At 43.2% G+C, this 24,234-nt stretch overlaps 1 protein-coding gene across 2 annotated transcripts; it reads right to left on the bottom strand.

The window, feature by feature from the left end:
• Positions 1 to 5,218: 5,218 nt before the first annotated feature.
• FAM110C (family with sequence similarity 110 member C) lies at positions 5,219 to 13,085 on the bottom strand. 2 transcript variants are annotated; one of them, XR_006266694.1, is made up of 3 exons: positions 12,007 to 13,085; positions 8,353 to 8,431; positions 5,219 to 5,312 (listed from the first exon to the last, which is right to left on the bottom strand). XR_006266694.1 is itself a non-coding variant. In XM_043453713.1 (2 exons), the coding sequence occupies exon 1, from the start codon at positions 12,941 to 12,943 to the stop codon at positions 12,035 to 12,037; it is 909 nt and encodes a 302-aa protein (XP_043309648.1). In that variant the 5' UTR covers positions 12,944 to 13,085; the 3' UTR covers positions 5,219 to 8,431; positions 12,007 to 12,034. The 2 variants fall into 2 exon arrangements, 1 of the variants encoding a protein (XP_043309648.1); XM_043453713.1 differs by having other exon boundaries at positions 5,219 to 8,431.
• Between the last annotated feature and the right edge of the window lie 11,149 nt (positions 13,086 to 24,234).

Genomic DNA, 24,234 nt, shown 5'->3' with positions numbered 1-24,234 from the left:
TCCTCCTCTGCAAAACAGAAGCAGTAGTAATACTTGCCCCAGCTACCTCAAAGATGGTTGTAAAGATCAAATGAGAAACTAGATATGATAGCCTTGTAAACTATAAACTTCTTGATCAGTGCTAGGTAATGTTGCTTTGCCATTAATATTCCTTCATAGCTTTCAGATATTTCACTAAATGATCAGCAAGTCCCACAGTACTTTTTCAGAATTTCCTATGGTACTTTCTCTAGACCAGAAAAAAATATATATATTTTTTTTGCTCTGTTTTGAAATTCTAACCCACTCTCACTTTACTAAATCATGATGGGGAAAGAACTTTATAGACCCGCTGAACCAATTATCACTGATTCTCCTTCTCCTGAATGTAGGTTCTACGCAGGGAAATGACCAGCTAAATGCAGAACCAATTAGTAAATCTCACATTCTAGAGCCATGAAACCCAGAGAACTCCAGAGAAGACATTTTGACGCCAAGTGATGGAAGCTTGAATATATAAACTGATTCATAAATATTTTAAACAAGTCAGTGAGTGAAAAATATATACATTGAATCATTAGGGAACTAATATGGTTAGAATAATAAAAACTATTCCGCGTCTCCTCTGCAGTAAATGCCTTTAAAAACATTCTTCACGCTCTAACCTTTGAACAGCAAGGAACCCGAGAGATGTTTGTTCACTGCTCCACAAGCCGCAGCAGAGGCACTCGGCTTCTACGAGCCCGTGTGTCAATGAGCTCTTGCTGTGCTGTGTTCAGCACTCACAGTCACTCTTTCAGAGGTGAGAGTTTAATCTCTCTGGCAGATGCATTTTAAATAGAAAATACTCTTCCTTGGAAAAGGCTCTATAGCACTGACAGGGTTCCTGACATCATGGACCACTGCGGGTTTACTAACCTGAATACATAAGTAATTGTGGTTAGTATCGGCTGAGCAGCAATGAGGGTGCTGGCCCAGTGGGTGCAATGACTTCCTGTGGCCTTCAAATCTGAGTTGCTTACTCAGCCCAGAGTCAACAGGAAAAGGTGATTCATAGTTCCTCCTGCCTCTACCTGCATGGAGAAAGTGTTGACAGTTGACTCAGTTTTCCTTTTCACCTATAAAAAAGTAATATTTGTATAGCTTTAAAATGTATGCAGGAGACTGAGTGCATATCTTGTACTTCTCTTTTATATTGCTGAAAAGATTTCACAGACCGAAAGATGTGCCAAACTTTCTACTACTGCAAAGTAAATTTAAAGGAGCTTCTCCTGTTTTTACAACTGGCCATTTCCCATTTACCTAAAAGTCAATCAATGGTTAGCCCCTGAAATAATCACAGTTCTACCAGATTTGCTGAGACATTCAATCTAGAAGGCCTTGAACCTCTCATTGGGCCTTGGAGTTCCATGATGGGCATGAGGTGGACTCACTGTGGATTCACAACACTTGTTAATGGAGCTGGTGCTGCAGCAAACGAGCTGTCCCCCAGCTTGGCATTTTGACTGCACGAGGCCCTGATCAGCACTGTTCCAAGCTCTCCCAGCACAGCTTGCTTGCTCTCCCTCTGACTTTCTCTTTATTTAAGACTATTTTCTAAGATACATCTCACCTTATGTAAAATGGTCAGCATAAGCTAAACCATGAGAGCCTGTCCTGCAGCATGAATGTTTGCTGCTTTGGGGTTCTCAGGATGTCAGATGCGGGGCCGTGTCCTCATCCTGCCTGAGTCACCCAGCAGGTGGTGATCGGGGCAGTCAGGTGACTCAGGTCGGGAGTGGCTTCTTGGATCAGAATCCTGCTTAGGTTTTGACCTGTTGAATCAGACTATGCCCTGGGGAAGTTATTACTTCTTCAAGCATTCTGGCTTCTCATTTACTTCTTAACAGCGAGAATATGGCTGCCTTTGGAACCAGGCAGATACATGTTCACACTCTTCCCTCTCCAGCATGTCATTAATGATTCTTTGACCTGAGCAGGTACTAAATGTCTCTACACCTCGGCTACCTGGCAGGTTAGAATGGTGATCCTCATAGACTGTGCAAGGATTCCATGGAACAACCAAGGTGAGCAGCTCATCTTGCTCCTGGTGCAGGTGCCTGGGAAACGCGGCTTCCTCCAGGGAGCTGGGTCCTCCCAGAAGCAGAACCAACATAGGAGAAGCATCTATCCCTTCTTAATCCGTACCACATGACCTTCCCACCAGACAGGAAACACCCTACCTAAGCTGCCCTGGTTTAAGGCAATAGTGAAAACACCAAACCCTTATTGCTAAAAACTTATAGTTCTGTGCTCACAGTAGTTTTGGCATTAATTTCCTCAGAGTAGAAACTAAACTGAAATTGAGAACTTGACACTGAGATATGTGTTAATCAAGGTGCCCTGTTAGGGTTTCCAATCCTTCCAATTTGCCAGGGACTGATGATTTTCCTAGGACACCAGAAAGTTTCCGGCAAACAGGCAGCTGGCTGCCCTCTCATGTTCAGCAACTAGGACAGCGTGGGAAGGTGCCCGGGACAGGTGAGAGGGGTCTGCCTCCTGGGGGCTGGGAGGGTGATGCATGGTCTCCAATGTTCCTTCCATTTGAGAATTGGTGGTCCCGGGTCCCTGCCCACCTTGGCAGACGCTCACATGGGCAGTCTGTCTGGCCCTGACTCACACCTGCAAGAAGCCGGGAAGGAGCTCTCTCCAGGCACCTCAAGCAAACCCTGTTCTGGACCGTCCGTGCTGCGGTCCTGAGGGCCTGCACCCAGCCATCCACCTGCAAGGGTGTGTCCTAGACACAGCTCAAAAGGCACTCAGAGGAGACTCGCGGGAGGGTCTGCTCTGCCCTGTGACATCCCCTCTTTTTGCTACTTTGACTTTTTATTCCATTTGAAAAGCGGACTTCCTCTAAAAGTCAGGAAAGCCACACAGTCCTTTACAACAAACAACGTTCTGGTTGGCTGAAGACCAAGCTCTGAGGCCCCATTTGTAGTGTGTCTGCTTTTTCTTCAATTTAGACTTCAAATGAACTTGAAGGGTGAAGGACCTCCAGGGATTGAAATAAGCCATTTGTATTTTGCATGTTTTATTTCCCATAGCTTGATTTTTTTTTTTTTTGGACCTTCAGATTTCATTTATGGTTCAGACCAGTCAACAAATAGAAACCACAAACCAAAAGGGTCATATTGAAATTCATGAATCAGGCTTCTGATTCTACTACCTTACTCAGCTTCATTTCCACCCTCTCCTTCCTTCCTTCCATCTGCATGTTTCCCATCCCTAACACCAAACTGCCTATGTATCCTTACTAAATATCTAACCCTCTTAGAATGTAAGCTTATAATGGCAAAGAGCCTGGGGAGCCCCACTGTACAGTATTTGGCACCTCAATAAGTATGGCAGAAAGTGAAGGAGAACTAACGAACCTCTTGATGAAAATGAAAGAGGAGAGTGAAAAGTTGGCTTAAAGCTCAACATTCAGAAAACTAAGATCATGGCATCTGGTCCCATCACTTCATGGCAAATAGAAAGGGAAACAGTGGAAACAGTGGCTGACTTTACTTCTTTGGGCTCCAAAATCACTGCAGATGGTGACTGCAGTCATGAAATTAAAAGATGCTTACTCCTTGGAAGGAAAGTTATGACCAACTTAGACAGCATATTAGAAAGCAGAGACATTACTTTGCCAACAAAGGTCCATCTAGTCAAGGCTATGGTTTTTCCAGTGGTCACGTATGGATGTGAGAGTTGAACTGTAAAGAAAACTGAGCGCCGAAGAATTGATGCTTTTGAACTGTGGTGTTGGAGAAGACTCTTGAGAGTCTCTTGGACTGCAAGGAGATCCAACCAGTCCATCCTAAAGGAGATCAGTCCTGGGTGTTCATTGGAAGGACTGATGTTGAAGGTGAAACTCCAATACTTTGGCCACCTGATGCGAAGAGCTGACTCATTTGAAAAGACCCTGATGCTGGGAAAGATTGAGGGCAGGATGAGATGGTTGGACGGCATCACCGACTCAATGGACATGGGTTTGGGTAAACTCCGGGAGTTGATGACGGACATGGAGGCCTGGCGTGCTGCAGTTCATGGGGTCGCAAAGAGTTGGACATGACTGAGTGACTGAATTGAACTGAACTGAACTGAAGTGAGCATCTGTGATTCTGCCGTCATCAGTGGGCTGTCCTTGGTCACAGCCGCTACTGCCCAGAAGCATGAGAGCTTCAGCAGCAGGGTGTGGGTTTACTGGTAATTTCCAATCTGGCACTTGGAATGAGTCTTACTTAAGCTCAAAATTGAGCATCCCTCAGGCTTGCCTTTCCAGATCTGCTTCTGCAGCCTGGGTTCTCACTTTCTAAAATGATCACTATTCTGTTTTGACTTAAAGATGAATAGTTATCAATGGTTTAATACATTCTCACCCTCAGAAAGCATTTCAATTTTAACGACAGTTTTCAAGGAGATAACACAAAGATGACCATTGTAGAACTGGGGGCATTGTAGCAGATAGTCAGGAAAATATTACTGAGTAGGAGCACATTTTCTGATGTTTCTGTATTTTCTCCCCATGAGCTGTTCCCTCCTACTTCCACGACCAGAGGCGTAAGCTCCTGGTGGAGAACTTAATTCCCTTCTCGTTTGATATTTCCAATCTGGAACATTTAATGATTATATAAATTTATTTCACCACTGGAAACGCAAGCAAAGTTTAAACACTTAACCACTGTGCATGACTTTGTTTTTCACAAAGGGAAACAGAAGAGTAAGAACTCACGTTTGCCTGAAGGAAGAAAACGACAGCTGCTACTGGATTCTGCAATGGAAGCCACACAGCACAGCATTGGGACTGTTTCTGAATAGTTACAGTTGCTCCAGCCCGTGAGGGTTTGTCCATTATCTCCGTGGAAATACAGGGTGAACCATTTATTCTCCTTAAGAACCCTTAAGGTTCTCCCTAAGGATCTTTGGATGCTTCTGTGGAGTTGTGTAAGCCACTGTAGGACTGAAAAAGCAGCCAGCCGGGCTCAGTGAGAACAGTGACTTAGACACTGTGGCTGAGGCCCACGTCTCCATCTCCTATTTGAGCAGATACAGGCAGCAAAGCTGATGTGCATGGAGTCTGCCTTCACCAATGAGCTAACTAACAGGAAAGGTTACAAACTATACTCTCATTTTACCTTTGAACTCATTTTACAACGATAATATTAATAAGCCATGAGGAAAAAAAAATAAGCAAAAGACAGATGAGACAAAGAAAACCGATGCTCAAACTGATTTATTGCATCCCATCTCCAGGCACATGATTCTGCTAGTCCAGGCTTTAGAATGCACTCTTCATTGTGACTGATAATCTGCTCCAATATTTAGGAGGAAAGGAGAAAGTAAAAGATATGAGTAGTTACAATAACCATACCCTTGCTTCAATTTTTTCATATTGTACAAATTCACAAAGCTATATTAAAAATAACAAAAAATAATTTATTTCTTTGATTCAGAATATACAATATTGCACTCATGTTGCAAGTAGTGTGTGAAAAAAGAACTCTATTTAGACTGCCATAACAACTGTCTGGGCCTGATATTTCATGACGTCACCAACAATAACTGTAGCACTGCCCTTTAACCCACTGAAAAGGGCAATGCTTGATAAAGCCTTCTTTTTATTCCAGTGTCAGTGACCAGCAGTTTAAAAACTATATGCATAATGAGGAAACTTCAGTTATATAACTACCTTTCAGTAACATAACTACCTTTAAGTCTGAGGCACTGGTGATCTGTATCCATATATTAAAGAACTAGATACTGTCAAGCTGTTTCCAAGGTTTTATCAATAATTTTTCAATAACTTTTCCTTTCCATTGTACTTAATCATGTTACCTAATATGCTATTCTTTCCTGAACAAATGAAACTATTTTGCAGCAATAACTATTGTTCATCCCTGTGAAAAGCAGTTATAAACTTTTTTATTCAGACTCAGCTACAAATTCTGATTTTCTCAGAGTCACTCAGCAATTCAGAGTTAGGAAAGGATTTCCTGCCTCCAGCCACACACTCAGGCCCTGAGCTGAGGCCTGAATCCAGACAGACAAGAGGGAGTGTTAACCTGATCCTGCTGGGGTCTGGGGACACCCTGTTCCTGCCTCACACACCCTCCTGACATTTACTTCCTACAGTCACTGTCATTGATACGCAAATGCTTCTGGAAGATCTCAGTGCTTTTAAACAGCAACCAATTTATTTTTCTGCTTTTCATCTATTACACGGGTGGTTGGTAGCTGCTTCTGCTGCTTAATCACTTCAGTCATGTCCGACTCTGTGCGACCCTATGGCCTGCAGCCTGACAGGCTTCTCTGTTCACGGGATTCTCTAGGCAAGAGTACTGGAGTGGGTTGCCATGCCTTCCTCCAGGGGATCTCCAGGACCCAGGGATCGAACCCGCGTCTCCTGCATCTCCTGCACTGCAGGCAAATTCTTTACTGCTGAGCCACCAGGGAAGCCCACATGAATGGCAGAGTTCACATCATTTTGATCTCAGATAAATGTGACCTAGGATACACTTTATCCTATTCTGACAGTAGAAAGGCACATAACAATTTCGCTTAAAGCATTCACATAAAAAATTAATAGAATCTGCAAATAGGGAAACTCCAAATACAAAAAGATCCTTTAAAGAAAATTCTCATCTTTGACATTATCTTTTAAATTAAGTATAATCCAGTGAATAGTGAATACCAAAATAGCAGCATAAAAAAAAAAGGGAAAATTTTCTTAGAGCAGAGAATCTTTGTCTTTATAGAGTCTACATTGAAGAAGTACCCTCTCCAAATGTACAACCGTGACTTATTGACAAACAAGTCCCTGCAGTACTGAGCACAGCACAGAGTGCCAAGCGTGCCACTGACAGTCAAACGGAAACTCCAACTAAACAACATACAAAAAGGTAACAAGGGCAGAAGGACTTAAATTATACTGATAGAAACCAAAACCATATGAAATGCAGGAGAACTATTTGAAGACCAATACTTCTGTAAAAATAAATATTTAACTCTAGGACCTATTCTCACAGCAAGTTACAAAAATAGAATACAGTATTAAACAAATACATGAATATATCAAAATTGGTTTATAAAACATTTTACTTTTGAGAAACCTATTTCTCTTCCCTCCCTGTTCTAATAATTATGTTCTTAGATATATTTTGATAAAACACTGTGAGCTTTGACTGGATGACAGATGGTCTTTGGATTGTTTTCACAGATACAAAATCTCTCTCAGAAGGTTCTGAACTTGAAATTTATTTACTCTGAGTGTCACAAGCTGGGACAGATTTAGGGTCACAGTAACTCCTTACCAACAACACTCCCATCCGACAGTCTCCCAGCCATCCAAGGGACTGCCCCTTTGTTTCAAACATCCTATTCAGACAGAGTGAACTGCTGCCAAATTTGGAATGATTGCATGATAGATGAGGGTGTGAATTAGACCAAAATGTAGGGCATTTCACATGTCATGAGTCCATGTTCTGCCTAAATAGAGGTCTTTTTTATCCTTTTCGGAAGTTGGGGACAAGAGAACCATGGAGGCATATTCGACACAGTGCTGCAGAAGAGGACCACTGATACAGATTTGAAGGAAGCTTCAGTATTCTTCTGCCAACTCTCAAGAAACTGCCCAGGTACACAAAAAGGTTTTCTAGCAGTATTTCGACTCTTTATCTTTTTACGTTACCACTGCATGTCTACAGCCCAACAGGAGTGGCATTCATAGTGATCCTGCAGCTCTCAAGCGGTTTTAAAAGTGCCTTCTGATTCACTTCACAAGATGATCAACTGCACAGCTGGGAATTCACTGCAGTTTATGGTGCGGCGATACTTAGAAAGGGAGGTCTATGTGTGAATGTGCAAGTGTGACCATGTGTTTGCTCTTTGTTAACCACAGTATTTGTGTAGAATACATCGTCTTATGATCACAGAACTTTGATTTAAATAGTGCCAATCTGTCCAGTATGATTGAAAGCAGTAAATACCATGGCATTTGTGTTTGAATTTCATGCTTTTTGCCTTTTTTCTTTTCACAATTATTATTAAAATGTATCATGGTACCTATTTGTCAGCAAGCCACTCAAAAAGATGCCCTTGAAAATATTTCCAAGCAGCTTTTCCTTCTCCTGCTGCCCTCTAGAAGCAAAAATAGATCCACCTAACACAAGAAAATATTTTCCAGAGCTTCAGCTGTGTCATAACAGTTAAAACTCAGCTAATTTCCAAGTTCTGTGTTCCCACCTTCTCCACAGCATTTCAAACCTTCTGAAATGACAAGCTTCTTTAATGGTGTGTTTTATTCCTGGGAAAAGAGCAATTATATGGATACTTGGGTACTCTAGATAAAACCTGGCAGTGAGGATGGGCCTCGGGTCCCAGTCATCCAGACATACTGCAAGGAGTCCCCATCGTCCAGAAGGTTTGCTTCCTGAGAAGTAAGGAAAAAGCTGTCAATCAACACCAGTCTAGTCAAAAGTTATAAAGCCAAGCATTGAATTACAAAGTTTGGTCCCTGCAGTCTTTGATTTTATGATACTTTCTGTATTTCAAACATCTCCTTTGCGCATTTAAGAATGTGAAAAGAAATCAGTAGCAAACATAGCTATCATCTGGTTGCTCTGTATCCATTTCCCTGTAGGCCTTTTTCTGAGGCAGTAAAGAAAAATTTCTTTGAATGTTGACCGGTAAGGCCAGTGCTCACTAGCACAGAGCTGGACAACAAAACAGAGAACAAAGCAAGCAGTACAAATAAAATTTAAATGGCAAACAGATTCTGCCCTTTCAAACACAGTTCTCTCTGAAAGACTCAGGGGCTGGCCTGAAGATGGAGGTAGCCTTATTACAGGTACAGTCACTGCGTTCACCTAAAATGCACTCCTAGTTGGTGAGTACGAGCTTCCAAGCTAGTTGGAAAAGACAGAAGTGCAAAAACAGGAGTGTCCCAGTTTGTCTGCTCTATGCTCCATGGCATCTGTGCAGATGTTGAGACAGTTCTACCTCCCAGCTTCCAGTTACCCCACATTATCAAAGAGAAATGCGAAAAGAGCTGGGGAATGTCTGATATTTTTGCTTTAAAATTGAACATTTATCGCTAAAAAATTCAAAGGACAAGTTGCCATTCTTTTACAACAATATTAAAATCAGTAACATATATTCTGTGCAAAGGATAGAAAACCAGAAACCTAAATTTTGGCAAGGCCTCCCATTTTAATGAATTGAAGGTCGGGAAGATGATTAAACACAAGTAGACAGAAGAGTGGTTTTCATGAATTTTACACTGGGAAATAGAATACCAAAATTACCCATGTGTAAGTATCAGTCATGGAGCCCAGTGGAATCACATGCAGCTTCTATAAGTCATCCTCTAGTTCTGATGGTCTCACTTTTGAAAAGTAAATATTTTTAATCCATGGGGTAATAAATTTATGAACTTCTTATTTAATTCTGGATGGAATATTTTTATTTTACTTTATAGTCCCTCTATCTACCAAAGGGACAAAAACCTTAACATAAAATGTATTTTCTTTTTCACCTAGAAAAGACATCTTCGTTCATCTCAAATTTTCATGAAATCCTAAAACACATCTGTATGGATTCCACAGATGTCACAATAAATGTCACAATAAACTAGAGAAAAATTGCAGCTGTAGGTTTTTACCCACAGCTTCCAGAAGTTAGGGAACTATTCTCAGGCAAGTAATCCTATGATGAAATCCTGTGGTTTTGTTCAGGCTGCCAGAAGACCCCGGCACCAACAAAGGTGAAGGGTCTGGAGTCTGTCCTGACTCTTTTTCAGAGGGGATTTCATGTCTGAAGGTGGAGAATCGAGGGGACTGTGGTCAGGACTGACATTGTCCTCATTTGGAGAATGAGGACATTCCACTGGGATCCATGACTGATAATTTTGGTATTCTATTTCCCAGTGTAAAATTCATGAAAATCACTCTTCTGTCTACTGGTGTTTAATCACCTTCCTGTCGTTCAATTCATTAAAACAGGAGGCCTGCCATAAGTTGGAGAAAGGACATGCACTTCTTCCTCACAATTCTCCAAGCAGCAAGCCCTTAGGTCTCTTGGGTTGAAGTTCAAAGAACTTGAGCTATTTGGGGTCTATGAGAGTAAATTTGTACAGAAAATCTTTACAGAGCTGGTGCTTGCCAATGACACACAGCAAATTGGGCAGGTTCTGTGTAACAACCATCTCCCTTCTCTGTACAATACCATGAAACAGCTCAGAAGACAGGTGACACAGTCCTCCACTTGAAAAAGCAGCACTGTGAAGAGGGAGGGAGCTGGTGAGGGAGTGCACCACTGTTCTCCAGCAGAGTCATCCTGGGCAGTCCCCTAACCCCGTGTCACTTTCCTCTGGCCTCGACTACTTCCCTTTGCCGTAAAAGTCATGTCATAATAGACAACAGTTTTTGTTGTTGTTGTTATTGTTGTTTTACTTTTCTGGGTTACAGTCATGGAACACAGACAAACACATTTTCTACTATATGGAATTACAAAGTATAGAGGTTGGAAACCCTCTGCTATCTGCGTTCATTTTATGGATAATGGGAGCCTAAGCTAAAAGTGGGGGAGTGATTGCTAACAGAAGACAGGCTCCCAACTCCCCACTGAGGGCTCCATCTGCTACACCATGACCCTCTGGGACAAGCCAGCCTCTGCAGCTTCCCTCTGCCATATCAAGGTGTTCACAGCCAACCCTAACCCTGGCCAGCAGTCACTCACCTCAGGACCCAAGACAACTGGTGAAAAGTACCAGTTAATGTACTGCTTTCAGTTTAAATTCTGATTACCTTTATACATTCCATGGGGACTCAGGTTAGGGGAAATGCAATAATCCTCAATAAACTACAAGGGAGTCTGTAAGTCATGACCCTTCTGAATTCAAAAGAAACACTGAACCCTTCTCTCTTTGTGAATTGTCACGTCTGTATTAAGACCATGGACACTTGGGGAAGTTAGGCATTTTTCAGGCCTCAAACACAGGTGAGCTGTGTGCAAACACGTCTTAGCGCAGACTCCCCCACCATGCTGAAGACTGATACCATGTCTTAAATTAGTTTATCTCAAGGGCAGACAAAATACTTCCATCACATTAACTTTACAAACACTTAGAGCAAGTTGTCAGTGCAGGGTCAGAGAAATCAAGATGCTGTAGTGCTTAAAATCTTGGTTCTCAGAGAGAACCCTGAAAAGGTATCTTCCCTTCTCCCTTGACTACCCCAGAAATACCCTCTCCACAGAGGTCACAATGAAAATAAACATTCCTTAGTTCCTTGAGGAAAAAGAACTTCCTGAGATCAGCCTTGAGATACTGACTCCAAGGGGAAGAAATGCACCTCCCCTGCTATCATCAGAGGCAAATAAAATACACAATCACTGCCAAGGAGAACTCCAAGACATTAGTTATGATCTAGTCCCTCCCTCAATTCAGAAAACTGAAGCTCTTTCTGCCCCAACGCATCTCCTTAGAAAGGTCTCGAAACGATTTGAACAAAATTTAGGCAAAAATCTTTTACAGCTAAATGAGTGTCAAACGGCTGAGAAGATCCTGTAGAGAGGCCCTCCTCCCTCTCGGTTCAGTGAAGGCCTCCAGGAAGTGCACAGCCTTCCTTTCTGGGGAGGGGAGATCGCAGTCCCCCCAGGGCCCACGCGGGCCGGTCAGCGGGCATCAAAGCTCTGGACCCACGCAGGGCCCTCAGGCTATTTCAGCGCAGGGAAACAGCAGAGGTGTAAAAGCACTTTCTGACGGAGCGTTTAGAATGCCAATTTCTCCTCTTTTCACAGTAATAAGCCAACTGGGATGCACTTCGTGTACAGAGTTAACTTTGCTGGCAGCCAGAAGCCGCACACTCGAGAGAACCGGCACAGGCCGGGTCTGGCAGTCTGCTGACGCAGGCGCTCCTGCGGCTCTATCTCTCTAGAAGGCAGGGTCCCCCAGCTCGGCCCCTCCCCAGGACCTCACAGACACCCCTCCCGGCCCCGGACGCACACCTCGGCCCGGGTCTCCTGGGGCGGGCTGTCACGCCGGGCCCTGCAGCCCCTGGCCGGGCGTCTCCTTGGCCTTCTTACAGGTGTATAGCCACTTGATGATGCGCGCGTTCCTCTCGACCACCGAGGTGGTGCTGGGCACCTGCTCCGTCAGCTCCTCCTCCTGCAGCCCCTCGTCTTCCCCGCTGCGCCGGGAGAAGCCGCTGTCGGAGGTGGCCACGCTCACGCTGCGGACCTTGAGGGCGCCGCGGTCCGACCCGGCCGAGAAGTTCTCCCGCCCGAGCGCCTCCACCACGTCGGGTTCCAGGCCGCAGTACTGGAAGAAAGTGTCCGATTCGGCCAAGGACGCGGAGTAGCGCGAGCTGAGGTCGGACTGAGAGCGCTGTAGCCCCAGGCGCCTCACCCCCAGCAGCTCTGCGCCGCCGGGCGCAGCCGAGACCCTGGGGGTCGTCCCGACCGACCGCGCGGGCGCGGGAGGCGCGGAGGGGCCAGGCTCGGCCTGGGCGGCCCCCTGGGCCCTGACCCCCAACTCCGCTCCCACCCGGGCGGCGCCAGGAGGCTCGGGCGTCTTGTCCTTGCTCGGCCCCTGGAAGAGCTTCTTCACCAGGCTTGCCCTGGGGCTGTCGGCTCCTGACGCTCGGGCGAACTCGCACTTCTGACGGTAGATGACCAGCGAGTCCGGCCTTAGCGGCTTCCGCGCTATAGCCCTGCGCACCCCGGGCCCGGGGACGCGCGCCTGCCCTCCGGTCGCCTCGGGGCTGCTGCCCCCGCCAGCCGGGCCTGGTCCGGCCCCGGGCGGGCCGCGCACGTACTTGGCGCGGTCGGCCGCCAGCCTCTCCACCGCGCTCCTGCGAGCGGGCCCAGACGCGTCCGGGGCCGCGGGGGACCCGGAGTCCGAGGCCAAGAGCCGCGGGCTCGCAGGCGCGTCCAGGGCGCGCATCCTCCAGGACCGGCCCACTGCAGAGACGCTCTTGGACTGCGTGCGATCGTCGGCGGACCAACTCCGAAGTCTGTTCCGTGTGGGCAGCGGCGCCCGGGGCGGGGGCAGAGTCCGCTCGGACTGGCGAACCGCCCGCCGGCCCCGCCCCTCCCGGCCCTCCCTCGCCTCGCGTCGGGCCCGCCCGCCCGTTCTGGGTCCCGCCGGGCTTCGCGCGGACCTGCTCCGAGGGCAGTGCCGAGCCCCGCGGGCCTGTAGGGTAGAGGGGCGGGGAGGGGCCGAGTCAGTGCGGCCCCGGGGGCCCACCGCCCCTTCCAGGCCGCGGGGCGCGGTGACCTCCGACGCCGGCACTTCCGGAGCGGGGAGGGCAGAGCGGCTCCGGCGCCATCCCGCCACTCGGCAGGTGTCTCCTGCCCTTTGAATTCTTAAAGTGACCTCGGGATGTTTGAAAAGTGAATTTAATTTCCTGGAGTGCTCTTGCAGGGCACTCCTCTTAAACTGTAGGAAAGGAAAGGCTATGACGCGCCGCAGGACAGGTCAGTCTGTGTGTCAGGCAGAAGGGAACCAGGAATCGGGACTGGGTCCAGGCTCAGCCAGACGGCCTGCCGGTGACCCGACCAGACTGGACCGTCTGATGCCGGGACTCGCGGGAGAGCAGCGACTGCGGAGGCAAGGCTCAGGGATTCAGGAAAGGCCTGAACACATTCCCAGAAGACTGCTGTTTTTACCGTAATCAGTGTAACACGGAAACCACGGCTTCACCAGGGGAGTGAATCAGTCTAGGAATGCTGAAAAAGTCTAAGGGAAAACATTTCCAAAATTCCATTCTTTCAAAAGTTGGACAAAGGACTAATAATATCTGCCAGACGAGTGATACGTCCACGTTATCTCCTGTGAAAGCCAACTCCGTGATACGCTGACCTTTCAAAGTTGTGGTTGAGTGTGCCTGGTGCGGGGCCACACAGCAACACCTGGCTGCAGACAGGAAGTTGCCTTAGGTCTGGGTCTGATGTTTGGTTTTTTTTTTTTTTTTTAACAGAAATGCCAACGGGCACCAAGCCTACTGGTGGTGAGTGAGCAGGGGCAGAAGCTCAATGATTTCAAACAGGTTTGGCAACCACCGCCACCCAGAATCCTAGCAGGTGCCAAATGGGTCTTCAGATCTTGAGTTTCCCTGCGGTCATATCCTATAGTCAGTGATAGAAACACAAGAAACCAGGTCTCCTGAGAACCAGGCTACCCACTTAGTGTCACCAGAAAATGCCACACTGATGTGAAAAGATGAATGTGGTCCTGAAACTGGCAGAGAGAGAGAGAGAGAGAAGGAGCCTCTGCCAGCTCCAGGCAGGGATGGACAGATAGCATACTGGTGGTGGGAGGACCTGGTGGGAACCCAAAGCCCAGCTTTTGCTCAGGCCACCTTGTCTGTTGTCAGTCAGAGAAAAAACATGTTTTTAATTGCTTAGCCCCAAACGCCTCCTTTCTGTGTTTACACTGGGGCAGTTGCAGCAGTTCAGAGAGAGAAAACTCCTAAGCACAGCGGATCTGGAATTTGTCTGAGCCTGGGTCTACCATTTATTAGCTATGATCATTGGACAGAAAACAAGTCTCTCAGGGCCTTTGCTGTGTCATTTGTAAAAATCTTCATTTGTATAGCTTAGAACATTGACTGCTTTTTAGTGAGCACTAAATGAGGTCCATGCCCTGGCTTCTGGAGAGGCTGTCAGGTTGAACTTCTCAGTGTCTCTTATTAGGGTCAGGTTGCTCCTCTGTAAACTAGACCTCATTACTTCCACCTGCTAGGACATTTATTAATGAGATTATGCATATAAAGGACTTAGCACTATGTCTGGTACAGATCAAATTTTCTTTTTAAAATTTTTTTATTTGGAAGACAATTGCTTTACAGCACAGACCAACTTTCAATAAATGAATGTTTTAATTATGGTGGTTATGATTAGTGGATTATCACATTTTAAATAAAGTTAGTGAGTTCACATATGAGTATTAAATAAAACTACTATAAAGTTGTATTTAAGACATAGATATTAACATACAGATGAGAAAATTTTCTGCATAAATTTTTCTCACTGTTCTGCTGGTAGCTTAGACTTTGAGCTTCATTTATCCCTGGCATCATCTCCAAAGACATGATCAGAGCAGGAATAATGCTTACAGACCTAATGATCCAGAAACTCTCCTCCAGAGAATATGTCCTATGGAGCTAAGAAAAGATGTGTTCATGATATGAAGATATTCACTGCAGACAAGCAGTTGAAATCAACCTACATTCAACAAAAGGAAGAAAGTTAGATAGTGGATGACATACCCATGGGATGGAGCACCATGCAACCATTTATAGTCATGCTTCCACAGGATATTTTATGGAGTGCAAAATGATGGGGATATATGTGAAATTTTAAAAACAGGACAAATATAGTGGCAGTCTTGAGTAAATAGCTAAATATCATGAAACCAACAAAGACTAAATAACGAAGAAATAGAAAATCCACATAGACCTATAGGTAGTAGGAGATTGAATGAGATATCAGATGTCTCCCATCAAAGAAAAACCTTGTACCTGATTATTGACTGACAATAGAACTGACAATAATTCTTCTTTTAAAGGAGAACTAATAACCAATTCTTCTTAACTTTTCACCAAAAAGTGAAGAGGAGGGAACACTTCCTAACTCATTCTATAAGGTCTGCATTACCCTCGTACCAAAATCAGGCAAAGATAAAATAAGAAATCTACATATTAATAGCCCTTATGAACATCAATGCAAAATTGCTTAACAAAATACTAACAAGCATAATTCAGCAGCATATTGGAAGGATTATCTACAAGTGGGATTTATTTCTGGAATGCAAGGGTGGTTAAATGTATAAAAATAAAACAATATAATATCAACAGAATGAAGAGAAAGAAAAACATATAAGGTCATTAGAATCGATTCAAAAAAAGCACTTGACAAAATTCAACGTACTTTCAAAATAAAAACACTCAACAAACTAAGAATAGAAGGAAATTACTTCAATGTAATAAAAGTCATATGTGAAAAAGCTAGAGTGAACATTAAACTCAACAGTAAGAACCTGAAAGCTTTTTCTCTAAGGTTAGAAACAGGGCAAGGGTGCCTGCTTTCACCACTTCTATTCAATGTAGTACTGAAAGTTCTAGCCAGAGTAATATGGCGAGAAAAAGACACAAAAGCCATACAAATTAGAAAGGAAGAAGTAAAATTTCCTCTGTTTGCAAATGATGTGACCTTATATGTAGCAAATGCTGAAGAGTCCAGAAAAAAAAAAAAAAACTGTTAGAAAAACATTCAGGAAAGTAGGAGGATGCAGGTTAACACACAAAAATCAACTGCACTTATATATACTAACTGATCAATCTGAAAAGAAAATTACAAAACAATTGCATTTACTATGGTATGCAAATAATAAGTAAAATATTTAGGAATTAAACCAAGAGGTAAAAGACTTATATGATGAAAACTACAAAACACCACTAAAAGAAATTAAAGAAGACATAAATTGAGCTACACCCCATGTTAATAGTTTGGAAGACTTAATCTTGTTAAAAACCCAATACAACCCCAAATGATCTATAAATTAAATCTAATCCCTATGTAACTCCTAATGATATTTTTGCAGAAATAGGAAAAAAAAACCTATCCTAAAATTCATCTAAAACATCTAGGAGCCCCAAAACCAAAAAATTACAACTAGAGTTACTGTGTGTCCCAACAGTTACACTTCTGGTTATATATCCAAAAGAAATGAAAGCAAGATCTGGAGGAGATATTTGTATACCAAGTTCATAGCTATGGTTGTTCACCATAGCTAAAATATTGAAGCAACCCAAGAGTCCTTCAGTAGATAAATGTATCTGCAAAATGTGTATACATCCAACAGAATATCATTCAGCCTGAAAAAGGAAGAAATTCTTGCAATGGACTGCAACATGAATAACCTTGAAGACATTATGCCAAGTGAAATAGGCCAGTTACAAAAAGACAAATACAGTGTGCCTCCACTTATGGAGTTACTTAGGGTAGTCAAAAAATTGTGAAGACAGAAATTTTAATGGTGGTTGCCTGGGCTAGGGGAGGGGATTCTGGGGAGTGATTGTTTAATGGGTCGAGTTTCAGTCTTACAAGATAGAAAGAGTTATGGAGATGGATGGTGGTGATGGTTGCATGACAATGTGAATACATTTAACATCACTGAGCTGAACACTTGAAATGGTTAAGACATTAAATGCCATGTTATACAAGTAACAAGAAATATTTTACCATAATAAAAAAGTGGAAAAAAGCAAAAACTGTGATACAATCATACCATGGACTACTACTCAGAAATAGAAAGGAATAAACTGATCCACCAACTTGGGTGAATCTATAGTGAGTTGTGTTGAAAAAAAGCCCATCCTGAAAGTTTACATATGTATGGTTTTATTTGTGTAGCATTCTCAAAATGACAAAACTGTAGAAATGAACAAATTAGTGGTGCCAAGGCTAAGGGAAGAAGTAGGAGAGAAGTGGGTCTAACTACAAAATGACAACATGAGACATCACTGTGGTAATGGAAATGTTCTGTACCTTCACTGTATGACTGTCAGCATCCTGGTTTTGAAGTTTCATTATAGTTTTGCAAATATCACAACTGGGATAAACTGGGTAAGAGACACACAGCATATCTCTGTATTTTTTCTTATATCTGCATGTGATTCTATCTTTTTATCTCAAAATACGTTTAATAATTAAAAACTAAAACAGTAATGTAAACCAATGAATAAGGAAATCTGTGTATCAGTTATTCCAGTCCTTCAGGTTCTGAGCATGTTGTAAAAAGTGTTTATTTATGTAGAACACATTTACTGGCACTTACTGTATGCAGAACACCATTCCAGCTGCGAAGATACAGCAACAAACCATGCCAAAAAAAGTAAGCATAAGCCATACTTCAATTTATGCATTTTTTCACAAGTGGATTTACTGTTAATTTTTCTGCCTTGATGATCAAAGTGTTCCAAATGTCTGTGTGTTCCTGTGCCAATTCATCCTCTTCTAGTTAAGCCTGTTTAACTGCAATATATGCACAACCAGGAAAAAAATTATTATGGCATTTTGCTCTCTGTTGTGTTTAATTACAGGGACTCCCTGACTTACCAACACCTAGATTCAAGGGATTAGATCTGATAGGCAGAGTGCCTGAAGAACTGTGGATGGAGGTTTGTGACATTGTACAGGAGGCAGTGATCAAGACCATCCCCAAGAAAAAGAACTGCAAAAAGGCAAAATGATTGTCTGAGGAGGGCTTACAAATAGCTGAGAAAAGAAGAGACGTGAAAGGCAATAAAGAAAAGGAAAGACATACCCATCTGAATGCAGAGTTCCAAAGAATAGCACGGCAAGATAAGAAAGCCTTCCTCAGTGATCAGTGCAAAGAAATAAAGGAAAACAATAGAATGGGAAAGACTAGAGATCTCTTCAAGAAAATTAGACATACCAAGGGAATATTTCATGCAAAGATGGGCACAATAAAGGACAGATATGGTATGGACCTAACAGAAGCAGAAGATATTAAGAGGTGGCAAGAATACACAGAAGAACTATACAAAATAGATCTTTATGACCCAGATAACAAAGATGGTGTGATCACTCACCTAGAGCCAGACATCCTGGAATCTGAAGTCAAGTGGGTCTTAGGAAGCATCACTATGAACAAAGCTAGTGGAGGTGATGGAAGACCAGTTGAGCTATTTCAAATTCTAAAAGATGATTCTGTGCAAGTGCTGCACTCAATATGCCAGCAAATTTGGAAAACTCAGCAGTGGCCCCAGGACTGGGAAATGTCAGTTTTCATTCCAATCTCTAAGAAAGGCAATGCCAAAGAATGCTCAAACTATGCACAGTTGCACCCATCTCACATGCTGCCAAAGTAATGCTCAAAATTCTCCAAGCCAGGCATCAACAGTACATGAACCATGAACTTCCAGATGTTCAATCTGGATTTCAAAAAGATGGAACCAGAGATCAAATTGCCAACATCCTTTGGATCATCGACAAAGCAAGAGAGTTCCAAAAAAACATCTACTTCTGCTTTATAGACTATGCCAAAGCCTTCAACTGTGTGGGTCACAACAAACTGTAGGAAATTCTTAAAGAGATGGGACTACCAGACCCCCTGACCTGCCTCCTGAAAAATCTGTATGCAGGTCAAGAAGCAACAGTTAGAACTGGACATGGAACAACAGACTGGTTCCAAATTGGGAAAGGAGTACATCAAGGCTGTATGTTGTCACTCTGCTTGTTTAACTTCTATGCAGAGTACATCACGAGAAACTCTGGGCTGGATGAAGCACAAGCTGGAATCAAGATTGCTGGGAGAAATGTCAATAACCTCAGATATGCAGATGATACCACACTTATGATAGAAAGTGAAGAAGAACTAAAGAACCTCCTGATGAAAGTGAAAGAGGAGAGTGAAAAAAATTGACTTAAAACTCAACATTCAAAAAACAAAGATCGTGGCATCTTGTCCCATCACTTCATGGCAAATAGACGGGGAAACAATGGAAACAGTGTCGGACTTTATTTTCTTGGGCTCCAAAGTCACTGCAGATGGTAACTGTAGCCATAAAATTAAATGATGCTTACTCCTTGGAAGAAAAACTGTGACCAACCTAGCCAGCACATTAAAAAGCAGAGCCATTACTTTGGCAACAAAGGTCTGTCTAGTTAAAGCTATGGTTTTTCCAGTAGTCATGTGTGGATGTGAGAGTTGGACCATAAAGAAAGCTGAGCGCCGAAGAATTGATGCTTTTGAACTGTGGTACTTGAAGAATTGATACTTTTGAAGACTCTTGACAGTCCCTTGGACTGCCAGGAGATCCATCCAGTCAATCCAAAAGGAAATCAGTCCTGACTATTCATTGGAAGGACTGATGTTGAAGCTGAAGCTCCAATACTTTGGCTATCTAATGCAAAGAACTGACTCATTGGAAAAGACCCTGGTGCTGGGAAAGATTGATGGTGGAAGGAAGGGGATGACAGACGATGAGATGGTTGGATGGCATCATTGACTCGATGTCCATGAGTTTGAGTAAGCTTCGGGAGTTGGTGATGGACAGGGAAGCCTGGCATACTGCAGTCCATGGGGTCGCAAAGAGTTGGACTCTCCTGAGCGACTGAACTGAATTGACTTTAAAAATTGTTAGCTTATTCTATCCTGAGCATAAGAGAACATGAAAAGGATTACCTTTCTGCTGTAGTGAGACATTCCCCCCATAGACATATTGCTTGAAATCATACTATTTAATCATAGTTCTAGTGTTATTACTAGCATAGTAGCTTATACCATTCAGCCAAAGTCACACCACTATTAATATGATAGTTCTGTTTGTTATTGACACACATGAAATTGGCACAGCTTCAGCTGCTTATGAACTGAAATAGTGGTTGTGGTTGATTATCCATAATGTATGTACTTTCTTTTCCTAGTTAGGTACATCTAGGTCATTCCCTGCTCTGTGCTTCAGAAGACAGTGGATAGCAAAAGAAAGATAGATATAGAAGATATTTCCTGGCATTTGGGGATCAGCAGCTCAGCCCCGGATAAAAGGGTTGATGGAGAGGAAGTGGAATGAGCTCAGTTCAAAGACAATAAAGCTGATTCGGGGCAGCACACGATGTTGTAAGAGTCACACTTTCCTGATTCCTTTCTACCTCCAGACTCGATCAAAATCTCCTGGACCTGGATTGGAAGATGCATCAGAAAGGAAATTAGAGGTTAATAATGGTGGGTGTCTTGGTCCTGCCCTTCTCCTTCCAGCTGAGCTTTGGAAACTGGCTGGTGAGGCAAGGGTGAGACAAAGTCATGACAGGCTTGGGCTCTGAAAGCAGAGGAGCCCAGGAGACCATCTCTTGGTCTGTGTGTCCTCACTAGAGACCGTATCTTGGCGGGGGACATGCATCACTGAGCAGGGCCTCGGAGCTGCACCTGGACCCCTAGGGGTGAGGCAGGACTCAACAAAGAGTGGCACAGATGGATGACCAGAGGCCAGAGGGGGCAAGGTGGGCGGATGACAACCCGAAACCCACTTGCCACACAGCCTCCGGGAGCCTGGGTGGGATCCTGTGTAAATAAGTGGGCAGAAGATCCAAACCAAGGGAGCAAAAAGAGCTGGAATTTTTTCCTGCAAATATTAGGAGCTAAATGGACATTTGTTAGCAAGATTTGCTATCATAAACATTCTAACACTCCCCTTAAGACAGAGAATTTTGCTTATAAACCGTAGACTTACAAAATTTAATTTATCTTGCATTCAAATACATGTTTAAAATTAAGAATTGCATTGATTTTTTAAAATGAATCTCTTATTTGAGTAGAAAGTAAATTATAGAATAATATGTACATTTTTATATCTAAATAACTTTAAAAGAATAGAAAACAATATGCTAGTTTGCATGCATAGAAGTTTCCTCTAAGGAGGGGCAGAATGGGACAGGAGCTTCAACTAGAGCTACAATGTTTGTTTTTAGAAAAAGAATATTTAAGACAAGCACTAAAATGTGTAAGTCTCACTTTCTCTCTCTCTTTCTTGCTCTCGGATAAGCCTTCAGTATTAAGGGCTGATGTATCATCTGCTGGTTTTTCCCTCAGTTGCAGTTGATATTAATGATGGGGCAGTGTGAGTGTTTAAAGATGTGTTGGATTGTAACTATTATTGTAAATTTGACATACTGGTAGTCAAGTTGGATGTTACAAATAGAATTTCAGCATGAGGGGATTGGGGGTGAAACTTTCCAGGGAATGGAAACAAAGGCTTCAACCTAAAACAGTTGAATGCCATTTTCAAAGGGGGACATCCGGTGATGGGAAAAGTGGAACAATAACCTGAAAAGAAAGATGCTGCTTTGATTGGTGAGAGGGGAACATCGTGTAGACATGAAACAGAAAACCAGCACTGAAGGTGTGTATAAAGAGTAGGTGGCTGGTTGGCTGGCTGAAATACATGTGGAGGTGAGCATGACAAGAGCCAAACCTGGAAGGGGACCATTAACTCCAGAGAGAAAATGGCGGAGTACAGGACGAGATCAAGCAAAAGAAAACAACCCATCAAACAACCTCTCCCCAACATCAGGCCACTCTCCACCCTCTTTCCTGTTGAGGGTAGTGCTAACAAAATCCACAGAAGGAGTTTAAAGGAAAATATTTAAAAATAAAAAAGAGACTGGGTTCTGGTTTCTCTTGAAGATGAGAAATACCTGATACACTATAAATAAATACATTTAATGAAAATGATATTAAACCACATTTTGCATGATAAGATTGATCAGATTGTTTTCTAAACACAATAATCAAGTCAATTAAGCAAAAAAGCCAGTATGAAAACCTCAAAACTTAGATGAAATCCAGCTATTGAAACCTGACTAATTTGTTACAACAAACCCACAAACAAAATCATAGATGCTATCTGATCTTACTGTCTCAATTTGGTTACAGTAACTCTGGATCTTAGAAAATTCTTTAACAAGAAAAACTTATCAAATAACCAGGAAGTATCCTTGTCTTTTTTTCTTTCTTTCTTTCTTTCTCTATTATTTGAGAAAAATAAACCATGAGTATAAGATGTCTGTGCATTATTTACTAAATTTTTCCATTTTTAATTGAATTTGATATTTGTGGTGATATGTGGAGTTCAAGTGTCTAAAGAAATACACTGGAGTGTAACTGTTACAGTAAAACTGCCCCCAAACCAAGGTAAACTTTCTCCACCATGGGACACGTCGGGTGCCTCGAATGATCCTTAGGAGAAATAATGAGCAGACACTGGAAACCAAAGCATGAGTGATGCTGTAAAAATGAGCTCTCTCTGCTGTTTACTTATGGCCAGACTACAGCTTTAAAATTAAATACCCCCAGCTGAGTGCATAAAATTATATTGAAACACAACTATTTTCATTCTAAGAGAATGTCAAATAAAAATTACACAAAATACCTTCCCATAGTCCAAAAGCCATCAATGCAAGCTGAGCAAATTAGGGAAGTTTTGACATGGTGCTTCTTTAAATATTTCACAAAGATTATAATGAAAAGATGACACCTATTTGGGGGAGATGGTTTAATATCTACCCAATAGGCGAAACTGAAGTTATTTGCATATCTCTTTATTATGGTAAAGAATCTGCCTGCAATGCGGGAGACCTGGGTTCGACCCCTGGGTTGGGAAGATCCCCTGGAGAAGGGAAAGGCTACCCACTCCAGTATTCAGTATTCTGGCCTGGAGAATTCCATGGATCGTATAGTCCATGGGGTCGCAAAGAGTTGGGCACGACTGAGTGACTTTCACTTATTATTCTTAAGGCTTATTTTTCCCATTCTAAATGTAACATAGAAATGAAAACAAAACAAACAGTACTGCCCATGGCACCTAGACGCATAAACTTATAGGGCAGGGATACACTGATTCCAAACCACTGCCTGGTTTAGCCTAAAGCCTGCAAGTTGATACTTGGGCAGCCCTACTCCCAGGAAACTTGATAGGAGTTCAGACTCTGCCTGGTGCTGTCAGTTCAGTTCAGTTCACCCAGTCGTGTCCGACTCTTTGCAACCCCATGGACTGCAGCACGCCAGGTCTCTCTGTCCATCACCAACCCTTGGAGTTTACACAAACTCATGTCCATTGAGTTGGTGATGCCATCCAACCACCTCATCCTCTGTCGTCCCCTTCTCCTCTTGCCTTCAATCTTTCCCGGCATCAGGGTCTTTTCAAATGAGTCAGTTCTTCACATAAGGTGGCCAAAGTATTGGATCTTAAGCTTCAGCATCAGTCCTTCCAATGAATGTTCAGGACTGATTTCCTTTAGGATGGACTGGCTGGATCTCCTTGCAGTCCATGGGACTCTCAAGAGTCTTCTCTCCAACACCACAGTTCAAAAGCATCAATTCTTCAGCTCTCAGCTTTCTTTATGGTCCAACTCTCTCATCCACACATGACCACTGGAAAAACCATAGCCTTGACTAGATGGACCTTTGTAATGTCTCTGCTTTTTAATATGCTATCTAGGTTGGTCATAGCTTTTCTTCCAAGGAGCAAGCGCCTTTTAATTTCATGGCTGTAGTCACCAATTGCAGTGATTTTGGAGCCCAAGAAAATAAAGTCTGTCACTGTTTCCATGTTTCCGCATCTATTTGCCATGAAGTGATGGGACCAGATGCCATAATCTTAGTTTTCTGAATGTTGAGTTTTAAGCCAACTTTTTCACTCTTCTCTTTCA

This window comes from Cervus canadensis, chromosome 30 (genome assembly GCF_019320065.1).
Source record: "Cervus canadensis isolate Bull #8, Minnesota chromosome 30, ASM1932006v1, whole genome shotgun sequence".
NCBI lineage: Eukaryota > Metazoa > Chordata > Mammalia > Artiodactyla > Cervidae > Cervus > Cervus canadensis.
The sequence above is the reverse complement of the archived record's forward strand: the minus strand, read 5'-3'. Positions and strand labels throughout refer to the sequence as shown.